Source organism: Triticum dicoccoides, chromosome 3A (assembly GCF_002162155.2).
Source record: "Triticum dicoccoides isolate Atlit2015 ecotype Zavitan chromosome 3A, WEW_v2.0, whole genome shotgun sequence".
Classification (NCBI taxonomy): domain Eukaryota; kingdom Viridiplantae; phylum Streptophyta; class Magnoliopsida; order Poales; family Poaceae; genus Triticum; species Triticum dicoccoides.
In genome coordinates this window covers 655,768,090-655,780,269 of record NC_041384.1, presented here as the reverse complement: position 1 = coordinate 655,780,269, position 12,180 = coordinate 655,768,090, and the positions used below count along the sequence as shown (strand labels likewise).

General features: G+C 44.7%; 1 protein-coding gene across 1 annotated transcript; it reads left to right on the top strand.

The window, feature by feature from the left end:
• Positions 1-5,859: 5,859 nt before the first annotated feature.
• Positions 5,860-6,876, top strand: LOC119269987 (peroxidase 2-like). Its single transcript, XM_037551927.1, has one exon. The coding sequence runs from the start codon at positions 5,903-5,905 to the stop codon at positions 6,872-6,874; it is 972 nt and encodes a 323-aa protein (XP_037407824.1). The 5' UTR covers positions 5,860-5,902; the 3' UTR covers positions 6,875-6,876.
• The last annotated feature ends 5,304 nt before the right edge of the window (positions 6,877-12,180 follow it).

Here is a 12,180-nt window from a genome sequence, read left to right as displayed (position 1 = left end):
ATATATTTATTAACATCTTAACAAACAAACTACCACTTCGGGATAATTTCTAAACGAGGTCAAAGTCAACCATCATGTGTAACAAGTCGTTCCTGCCGTCGTTCCTTATTGTGATTAACACATGTGTGCCAACCCTCGATCCCTTTCCTGTGAGGAACTACTCCCAAACGACCTCACTAAAGGATATGTGCCCGTCTTTCTCCGTCTTGTACTCAACGATGTTGATGGGTCCTTCTCCAAGGCATACTCCAGCAGGGCCTATCACTGGGATGTTCAAAACAGAAATCACCTTCATAGGTAGGAGGACAATGGTATCCCAACCCATTAGTGTTTAAATCCTGTCACATTATTTTGGATTTATTTCAGAATTTCCAGCGATACGTGTTTAATGGGAAGAGATGTTCCTGTCGACTACGAGGCGCCTGCGGTGACTTCGTCAATCTCAAGATGTTATGCCCGCTCAGTCTCTCGGAGGTGCTCATAAGGGTAGGGTGTGATTGTGTGTGTTCATAGGGGTGAGTGCGCACGCGTATATATGAGCGTCTGCGTCTGTACTGTATTCTAAAAGAAGGTAATTTCTAAGATTCCCTAAATTAAAAGCAAAAAGAGCACACTAGCACAAAATATTAGGCATCGCCATATAGTGCACACAAAAAATAATACTAAAAAAATATACCATGACGTGTGTGACAATGTTTGTCTTAGTCAAACGGTGCACAAAAGGTATTCATGTAGTCCTAAGTGAGTGGGAGGGGTTACCACAGACATTGTTGGTCTCATCCTTAGTAAGTATATTCATTCTTTGAGAGAAATATGCAGAATATAATGGATCATCCTGAGAAGGGTCGCTGATATAGATTATCCTTAATCTGGGGACTTCTTTCAAGAAAAAGCATATATACTCTCTCGATGAGCTCATTCTTTGAAATGAAGTTCTCGCATACACGACGGCATATGAGGGTCCTTTCCTGTTCTTTATGGCCTTGAACTTTGAGTGACCGCTCCGTGTCATCTTTAAAGAGCACAATGTCACCTGTTGCATCATTGAACTCCACCCTAACGTTGCATGGGATACACTATACAACAATAGAGAAAATTCAGTAAATAATTAATGGTAAAGAAACTAAAAAAAAAAAAAAATTGTTACCACTGATTTCTTGGATCCCTCCTCCAAGTAGAGCCAAAAGTCACTCCACATAACAAGTTGTTTGTGCAGTCAGATTTGCAGATTCGGCGCATCATCCTATTATGCGCATGACTCATTTTATCCCAACAAACATTATCAAAAATCATCATTCGCATGTGTCTTAGAATGACATAATTTCTAAGTTTTTGCCTCTATACAATCATTGTCACAAACACCAATCAAGAAAAGGTCAAACATGACTTTGCAAGTGCACCCCTATAGTAAATATTTGACATACTAGTTTATCAGATTAACATTTGAGAACATCTCAGCTCATCACCAAAGCGAAGAGGCTGGCGGCTTAAACGGGTTAAATATCAAAGGGAAAAATCAGCATGAGCTTTGCTGAAAATTGAACAAATTGAGTGTCAGAAAATTGATGAAACTGATATTAATCAACGTTTCACCAAAACGCCGGCACTCATTCTTGAATACCTATAAATTTTAAAAAATGGAAAACTTTTGAATACATATGCTATTTAATCAAAAGGGGTCAATTAAGGTAATAATATACGTACTTTGCTAAACGAACCAATACATACATGAGCACACACAAACCTGATTTGTTTGTAAAAGAAACATTTCTGTGAACCCTAAACTCGACTTGTAACAAAAATGTCCCTGCGAGCTTTCGACCCTAACCCTCGCCAAGACTTATGCATCGACGACCCCACATCTAAAGGTGAGGAAATTAAACATCGGCCTTCTGGGTTCCAAAAGTAAAACGTGTGAACATCTAATGTGATAAACGAACACGTGCAGTGCCCATGAACGGGTGGAGAGCAAGGACCCAATGATCGCGGTGGCAGACGACTTCTTCTTCGTTAGCAAGGGCAGTTCGGGAGGCGCGGTGAGCAACCGCTATGGGCCTGGACACGCTACCCCTGACGGCGGCGCGTTTTGTGCATCTAGAGAGATAAAGGTCGATGAGCGAGGGGAAAGGGCGGGGTGGCTTACGTACCGACGACCCATTCGGTGATGGGTGCGGGCTTTGGAGGCAACGACGTTGTCCGGCGGCTAGGCATTTGATGGGAAATGTTCAAGAACCGCGAAGGCTTATGCACACCCAGATTTAGTAGCGACACGTGGCATCGAGGGCCTGCTAGTCATGCATATTAACAGTGGTGGGCAATCTAGGGTGCCCCGAGAGCAAATATTTCCTACATTTGTAGTAATCATAGGGTTTTTTAGTTTAGTGTTAAATTTTGGTTCCCATTTATTTGTGGGGTTTAAAGTAACTTCTTACTACCTGTCATGCCCAAATTTGGGACTATATTGGTCTTGTTTGTTATTTTAAAGCATTAAAATAATTTGTAGCCACTAAAATGAGCAAAATGCTCTTCTATTTAATAAGAGATGCAAGTGAGCTCTGAAAGAATGAAACTCGGCATGGTTTCATTATATGATCTCTATAGAGTGTGATAAAAAACTGAGAGGGAAAAACTTAATGCACTTCGTGTACAAAGTGAACACTCTCAAACGAAGTATCAGAGTTGCCACAGAGAACTCAATGTATTTACATCATTTCATGTTTAAACTTTTTCTTTGTTTAATATGCATTGTCAAAAGTCTCTTGATCAAATTGGGGACTATTCTGGTTTGATTAACTATTTTTAGAATATTAATTGATTTTTTGACTATTGAAATGGAAAAACACTCTGTGGTTCAAAATAATATACAAACGATCTCAAGAAAGGATGAAACTTGTTATGATGTCATCATATGACCCTCATAGGGTGTAGTAAAAATGTGAGAGTCTTAGGGCATCTCCAACGACAACCCGTAAATTTCCTCCCGCATCCCCCCGCAGGTAGGGTGGATCAGTCCGCGGACATGGATGCGGGGGTGGCCATCCAACGCTTCCCGCATACATTAGGACAACAATTCGAACTAACCAGGAAAATTTGGTTCATACATGGTCGAATTTCATATAAACATGTAGGATTTCATTATATTTTGGACACATATCAACTAAAAGCGGTGCTCGTCCAACTCTGGAGGTATAATTAATTTATGTAATCTATGATCGTCGGCGCCCGTTCCCCGTGTCCGGCCATGATCCCTGAGAACTAAAGCTTCGCCTCGAGTTCTGCCCCATCGCTCTCAAGCTACGCCTCCGCAGCTTCCACCTTCAGAGCCACGGGAAGTGAAGTTGTCTGCTTCTACATTGCCACCAAGCGGCTAATTGGCCGACAATGTTGAGCCCACCAAGCTTGGCTAAAATGGGAGGGAAGGAGTGTTGGCCTTCTTGGGACCCAAGCAACGGCGACCTACCGTGCTCTACTCTTCCTCGTGGACGGCGGTGCCCGCGGACGTGTCTGCTTCGTGGTCGGGGCGCAGGGGCATGGCGTTGGCGGAGCCGGAGATATCCTCCGCCTCTTCGTTGGTCTTTCCCCACACCTCGTCCGCCGCCTCGTCGAACTCCTTGTAGGTGGTCTCCAGTTCCTTTTTATGCTAGAAGTACCACCAGCGGGCGAGGCAGATCTCATGGGCGGAGTGGTAGGACTCAAGCAGCGCTGCCTGCTCCGCTAGGTTCGTGTCCGGCGCGATGGCCCTAGCAGCGGCGAGCTTCTCCTCCGGCTGCTGGTGCTCTTGGAGGAGCTAGGGGTCGTAGGCGATGTCGGCATGTGCCTCCCGGAATTGCTCCTCCAGCTTGTCCCGCACCATGTCCATGTAGTGGGCACATGCCTCGACGATGGTGGCGTCGACGAGGAGCGTGGCACCGACTCATCACCACCTATATTATTCATTGGGATCGTCCTTCGGCTATCTACCGACCAGCCAGCCGACAGCTCCTTCTGCTTCGCCGTTAGCCCGTCCAACAGAGCATTGGAGCACAACAAAGCAATGGTGGGAGTGGTGCAGAGAGGAGAAAGGGATCGGAGGCGGATGACAGCGGCTATGACCAAGGCATTAGTTTGTATAGCAATCGTGGGCGATAGAGGGACGAACATGTGGTGTCGGAGTAGCCGCCTCGGCAACTGCGTGCCATTAATGTGGGCGATAGATGGATGGACAGATGGCCGTCATGTCGTTTGAACATGGAACAGTTGCCTGCACCGGGAAGAGGCGCAAATGGCGATGTCTCGGCCGGCATGCCGCCTTGATGCCGATGCTAGTGAGAGGTTGTATCTGCTCTGGTTGGGCACGAATGCAACACTGACGCTCTGCAGCGGCGCTGGCCGTTCTCGATGGGAAGCGTGTGCGGTCAGGGAGGGGATTTGGGTGGGCCAGGGTGGTCAGACGTGGGCGTGGCAGCGGTCCGGACGCCCGCAAAGCCCCCCTCCAGCCCCCCCCCCCCACACACACACACACGTTTGTCTCCGTTTTGCGGGAGAGAACATGGGTGGACCGCTCGGCAGACAGTTACAGGCCTGTGTTGGATAGCAGAACACATCCAGACAGCGCGGTCCGGACGTATGCAGACGTTTTGAGGATCGGTGTTGGAGATGCCCTTACGGGAAAAAATTGATGCACCCTGTATACAAACTGAACACTTTGAGACAAAGTATCAGGGTTACGAACAGAAGCCTAGGACTTCATAGAGAACTCATTTTTTTTACAAATTTCGCATTCAAACTTTTTCTATTTTTGTTATACATAGTGAAAAGTCTCATGATCAAATTTGGGGCTATTCTGGGTTGATTTGCTATTCTTAAAGCATTAATTGATTTTCTGACCATTAAAAAGAAAAAACACTCCTTGGTTCAAAATAACATGCAGTTGATTTTAGAAAAGGATGAAACTTGGCATGGTGTCATTATATGACCCTGATAGGATGTGGTAAAAATTTGAAAGTATTATGAGAAAAACTGAATGCACTTCGTGTACAAACCGAACACTCTCTGACGGAGTATCAGGGTTTCAAACAGTAAGTGTGGAATTGATATAGAACACAATTTCTTTTACATTTTACTCTTCAAACTTTTTTTATATTTAACACACACCACTCAAAGTCAAAGGAGACTTTCTACAGAAATAATTAGTCACAAAATGCGCACATGCTTCCTTTTCCCACCTTCTACAAATCTTAAAAGACTTTCCGCGGAATGGCTAGTAGTATTCTAAACCAAAAGCGTTGCTTGTTGAAGACTTCCCGTGTATACAAATAGAAGCAAAACGTCTCTCATTGTATAAAGAAAATAAAGAAATGGGAGAAGGATAGAAGAAATGTAAGGATTACACGTTGTGGCTGATCCGGTCTTAATTTATCGGCCCATTCCTGGCAAGTGGCAACTACATACAAAGTCGTCCACATATCACATTGAATAAGGAAAATTAAACCTTTTCCGACCCAAATCATCAGATATAATAAGGTATTATATTATGGAACGGCTGGAGTACAGCACAATATTTCATGCGGAAGACTTCTTCTCTTAGATCAGAACGACATCTTCCAATTTGTTGGCGCTAATCATATACAGTAGTAAAATAATATGAGCAGCCTCGTGCAGCAATGGAAAGCTGCGGTAGGCCATAGGCGACGTACGGCAGCGCTAATACTCAAGTTGACAACGGCATGTGGAACATGTCAAACACGCGTCCATGAAATCCTACCAAGAAGTTCAACATCAAGCAAAATGGAGAGACTATATATAGCTTCCATACCGTTCTGGTTTCACTCACATCCATCGCTGCGATATTCCTTCATTCCCTTCTAGCAGCTAGCTTGCAAATTAATTCTAGCTTTCTCCTTCTGAACGTGCAGTGGTGCACATGGCGGCTTCCTCTCGCTTCCCGTTAGCTGCTCGCTGCAGCCTCTTGCTCACGGCAGCACTGGTCCTAGCGCTGAGCCTTGGAGCCCACGGTCATGCAGGTGCCGATGCCGGTGCCAGGTTAAGCTCGTCCTTCTACGACGACTCGTGCCCCGGAGCGGGCGACATTGTCCGGCGCGTCATCCAGAAAGCCCGCGTCGCTGACGCGCGCATCCCGGCCAGCCTCATCCGCCTTCACTTCCACGATTGCTTTGTTCAGGGCTGTGACGGCTCGCTTTTGTTGGACAACGACCTCCCGGCGATCATGGCCGAGAAGGAGGTCCCTGCCAATGACAGGTCAGCACGCGGGTTCAAGGTGGTCGACGACATCAAGCGTGCACTGGAGAACGCATGCCCCGGCATCGTGTCTTGCGCCGACATCCTTGCCCTCGCCTCCGAGATTTCCGTCGAGCTGGCTGGAGGGCCGCGCTGGAGTGTGCCGCTAGGCCGCCGTGATGGCACAACCACCAACATCGAGAGCGCCAACAATCTCCCGAGCCCCTTCGACTCTCTGGAGACGCTCCAGGAGAAGTTCAAAAACTTGGGCCTCGACGACACCGACCTTGTCGCCCTCCAAGGAGCACACACCTTTGGGCGGGCGCAATGCCAGTTCACGCAGCGGAACTGCAGCGCCGGGCAGGACGACGAGACGCTCGTGAATCTCGACACAGTCACCCCTGACGTCTTCGACAACAAGTATTACGGCAACCTCTTGCGTGGCCGCGCCCCTCTCCCTTCCGACCAGGTAATGTTGTCTGATCCCGTTGCCGCCGCGACCACCGCACGGATCGTTCGCAGGTTCTCCGGAAGCGAGAAGGACTTCTTCAAGAATTTCGCGGCCTCGATGGTCAAAATGGGGAACATAAGCCCGTTGACCGGAAGGGCCGGGGAGATTAGGAACAACTGTAGGAGGGTGAACAGAAAACCCTATTGACGAATGAGATTGATGTTATGAGTTGTGAACTCGTTGTCTTTGTGTAAATCATTCTTTTAATTCATTCCAACTGTAAAGTGTTCCCTTATTATTTTGTTTTGGATACAAGTGTAAATGTTCAGTATGTGATTTTCACAAACCAATATTTGTATATCAAATGACTTGTCTTCGATAAACATATTCATATCGCTTTACCACTGCTACAAAATGGCATGTCATGGGACTATATATCTATGTATTTTGAATTTATGACATTGCCTTATCAAAATTTTCATGGTTTTATATCTACTAGCAAAAGAGCCCGTGCGTTGCAACGGGAGAGAAAACATAACACACGCTCTTAACTCAACAACCATCACTCAAGACCATAATAGGTCCATCTCCTTTATTTTTGTGAGGCATCATATTTGTGTTGCCGCTTATCCTCCTTCTCACCCTCGCCGGCGTTGCCCTCGATGTTCACACAAAATAACAAAAAACATGTGTTGAATATGGTTAATCCTAAGGCGTCTCTCTCTTCCTCTCTCTCCTCCCTCTCCCTCTCTCTCTCCCTCTCTCTCTCTCGCTCGCTTTCTCTCACTCTCGCGATGAGAAATCTGTTGTTTTCCCCTGAGACATTTTTCAGAGGTATGCATGTGTAGTTATCGATGTTTTTTTCCGTATATGGTTATAGTGGGGTGTTTATTTGCAGTTCGGATCGCCGCCGGTATGAAAAAAATCCGAATCTTGCGCTATAAATTATATGTTTGCTTCCATAACAATATTTTAAAGATATTTAAAAGGTAAAATTAACATCATATTTAGATTGCACATATTTTTCTAATAAAATTTCATATATAATATGTTAAAATCGAAGTTACAGTTTAAAAGACATAGATAATTAAGAAAATCATTTGGTTTGACTCAAATATATTCCGAAATGATATTTAAAAATACTTAACAGGTAAAAATAATCTCATATTCATATTCTACATATTTTTTTAATCAAATTTCATATATAACATGTTTAAATCGGAGTAACGGTTTAAAAGATATGGATGGTTTTAAAAAGCATTTGTTTGACTTAAATATGATCCACGGATGAATTACCTAAAACATCAGGGGGGGTTTTCAAAAAATATAAAATAACAGTTCGGGTGTGACTTAAATCCGGACGGCGGGTTGATTTTAAGAAAAGATAGGGACTTTTGTGTAAAATATGAAAATAACGATTCGTATTAACTTAAAACAGGACTGCGGGTTGAATTCTCTGAAATAGAGGGACTTTTCTAAAAAAAATTGCCATGGCGGACGGAATAAAACCAATTTACTTTATTATTAGGTAAAGATTTGGAATAACCTATTAACAAATTGACAGGAAGGAGGCAAGTTTTTGTGTCTCCGATTTCAAGATTTTCCGGACTCTGAAAAATAAAAGAAAATTACAGTAATGAATAACGTTGGAGACAACACAACTGCCAAAGTAGGCCCCTAGAGGAGCCACGTTGGCCCACACCCCCTCCTTCTGGCCCGTGGTGTGTGTGCATGGGCCCATGCACCGCCTCCCTACCATCCTTCTAAATGTGTAGTAGTCCTTCAGGATTTTCCGGACTCTGAAAAATAAAAGAAAAATACATTAATGAATAACATTGGAGACAACACACCAGCCAAAGGAGGGCTAGAGGGGAGCCACGTGGGCCCACATCCCCTCCTTCTTGCCTGTGGGGTGTGTGCATGGGCCTGTGCACCGCCTCCCTACCCTCGTTTTCAATGTGTAGTGGTGCACATGGCCGATTCCTCTTGTGTTGTTAGCTTCTCATGACAACATCCTACTCATGGCAACACTAGTCCTAGCGCCGTGTCACGGAACTCGTAGTCATGGCAGTGTCCATGCCGACTTGAGCTCATCCTTCTATGATGACTAGTGCCCTGGCGTGCATGACATTGTCGATGCATTATCCAGAACGCCTGCCTCATCGACATGCGAATCATATGTCTCGACTTCCATGAATACTTTGTCAAGGGCTTTGATGGCTCGCATTGGTTGGTCAAAGACCTCTTGATGATCAAAATTGAAAAGCAGGTCCATGCATTCCCTTGGCATTGAGGTGGCTGATATCACCAAACGCACGCTAGAGAATGCATTCCCCTGGCATTGTGTCTTGCGCCAACATCCAAGCCGTGGTCACCCCAGTCTCCGTTGAGCTGGCTCGAGGACTCTCTGGAGACGCCATAGGAGTAGTTTAGAAACTTGGACCCCAATGACACTAACCTCGTCGCCCTCCAAGGAACCCACACGATTGGGTGGGTGCAGTCCCGGCTCACTCAGCGGAACTGCGGCGGCATGTAGGGCAAACAATGTTGGTGAACCTTGACACAACATCTTTGGCATCAAGTACTACGACAAACTCTTGTGCGGTCGCGCCCCATTCCCTCTGGACCAGATAATGCCATCTAACCTCACTGCTGCGGTGACCCTCACACCAATTGTTCACATGTTCCCCAATAGCGACAAGGACTTCTTCAAGAATTTCGCTACCTCGATGATTGAAATGGGGAACATGAGCCCTCTGATAGGAAGAGATTGGGAGATTAGAACCAACTATTGGAGGGTGGGTAGAAAACCCTATTGATAAACGAGATTGCTATTACGACTTGTGAACTCATGATGCTTGTGTAAATCATTGTTTTGATTCATATTCTATATCTAAGTAGCTAGCCCCGCTAACCTACTGCATGTATATGTGTGTTTTTGATACACATATTCACTGTGCTTTGAAACCATTCAGTTTATTGTCGACGCATTGGAGAGTGTGCAAAAGGGATATGGTGGCTTGCCACTACATTTAACAGGCATAGTGTAGAAGGTAGGGGGTGGGCGTGTTCGATAAGTAGAGTGTCGAACACAAAACAAATCACTCAAAAAGCCAAAGTGACAATTGTGTGTTTGGATGGTTGCAAATATATAAAGAAGAATCAAATGAAAGTAAATGAGTGCAACAAGTGACTCAATAAGTATTTGCATTGATTTTTTTTATTGCTTGATTTTTCTCATGTGGATAGAGCCTAAGCTTATATGTTGTAAAGACATTGGCTCACATATACATGGGATTAAAGCCTTAGCATGCATCCATAAATACTAAGAATAATTACAACAAATTCTAATCATTGCCTTAAGATCTGGGGTTTGTATTTAACTCCCATGCTATAATCTAGTATAATAAGTTGACACTTGACTTATTATAATCAGTTGTTGAATGATGCACCCAAGAATAATTTCTGAAGATGACGGACAAAAAGTCACCCACAATATTATAGTATCGAGGCCCCCACAAAAACAATTACAAAGTCAGAACCTTGAACATGGGCATGAGCAACAAAGAGAATGACATTTTCAAGGATTTGTGGAGGAAACTTCCTCGTTGATGTTAGTTACATATCACCCATCATGGGCGATGTGATCTAGGGGAAGAAACCAAATCCACGAGACAAGCGTCCCGACATGTACTGAGAATCGACTCAACACCACCGGCTAATACTGGAGACACGACTATCTACCGTTCGCAGATGAACATGAGAAGAGGCACCCAAAGCAAACAACAACAAACGAACATCTAATCGAACAACTAAGGGGTTAATTCTTTTAACACACCAATTAATTGAGCAACTATATATTGCCTATTCCTCCAACTCAAGATGTCCCACACCCTTCTTTCACTCTAAACATGTCCCACACCCTTCCTTCACTCAATGCTCTCCTTACACATGCGCAATACCCCCAAGTTATGCTCCCTTCTTATCTTTACAGTTCCTAGCTCCCTTTGATACAACATCATGAAACAAACACATATATCAACTCCTTAGATACATGGCCCCGCCATCATCCAAGATAGATCAGTGCTATTTCGAAACACACATTAATCAACTAATCGACTAGTTAAAAAGTTTGAAGGTCAACTACATCTCTTATGATCAAAATGTAGTGCCCTAGACACATATTAATAAGATTTCAAATGGTCACCCTCACTATTCTTCTAACATTTTGAGTTTTTGTTTGTTTGGACAAAAAGTACACAATACGTTCAAGATTGTGTGGAAGAATTCTAATCCGTGTGGCACTCTCACATCAGGATGGCTTGAATGACATAACATGTACCATTGCGGTAGAGAACGTGTATTCTTTGTTGAACAATAACTCTTTTCACCGCGGCCTGCACGCTAGGAAATCTTTTTTCATTGAGTGATCACTTGGTGGGGGAGGATCCCCTCATGAATGCATTACTCAAAGAGCAGGTAGGCAGTGTTAATTACATAAGTTTACACAACGAGAGGAGAGATAAAGGCGCCAATACATAGTGGCCTCTATACTAACATGGTCCCTAAACCCGAAAAATCCAAAGAGAATAGTCTGAAATGATGTTTCTAAGAGTGCCGAACGCAGAGAGGTGCTCATTGCAGAAAACATGGGCATTGCAAGAGTCCCAGATTTTTTACAAGATGGCAAGGGCAATGGTGGGCCAGTTGTTGATGTTGAGGCCAACCGGGTGTTCCAAATGTGATTAGTCACAGTAGGAGCAGTGAGGCCGAGGAGCAGCCAAGACTTGCATAAGCTAATCTTTTTTCTTTGAGAAACACAATACAGACGCAGACACTTACGAACACGTACATACACATATCTTTATGACCGTGCGCATGCATCCTTACCCCTATGAACACTGGCGGAGCTTCAGCAAGGCTCAATGGGATGCGTACATGCAGAGCAGGAACGCAACAGCCTCATTGAAACATTCGTTCTGTAGTTCCTCGATAAAAGCACTCAGCAGAGGAGCTCAGTGTCCGGCAACTGCCCACCACCATGGTCGAATGTCTTGGCTTATTTTGTGCTCTCCGGCCCGCCCAACTTCTCTTTTGTAGCTCCCCCACTACCTATGAGCACGTCAAAGAGACCGAGTGGGGATCTTGAGATTGTATATTAAAACCTATCAATAGACAATTATGATCCACATGAACAAAAAAATCGAGGGGTGATTCACATGAACAAATGACTCTTTTTTCTTAGGGAGAAAAATGGCCCAAGCAAATACTACTAGCAATACTAGACGCGTATGTAACTCAAAAAAAAACGCTAACCTGGGCCTTCCATACATGCTTCAAAAAAAAGTCAAAATCGTGCTACCGCCAATTGGGTTGTGTTGGGTTTGGGGGAGGGCCACACATCACGAGAGGCGCGCAAACGCACGATTGAGACCAGGACTCCGAGCGCAACACAGCCCGCGCGTCCTTTAAGATTAGGACCCGCCACCGCCGCCGTTCCCTGCCTTCGGCGC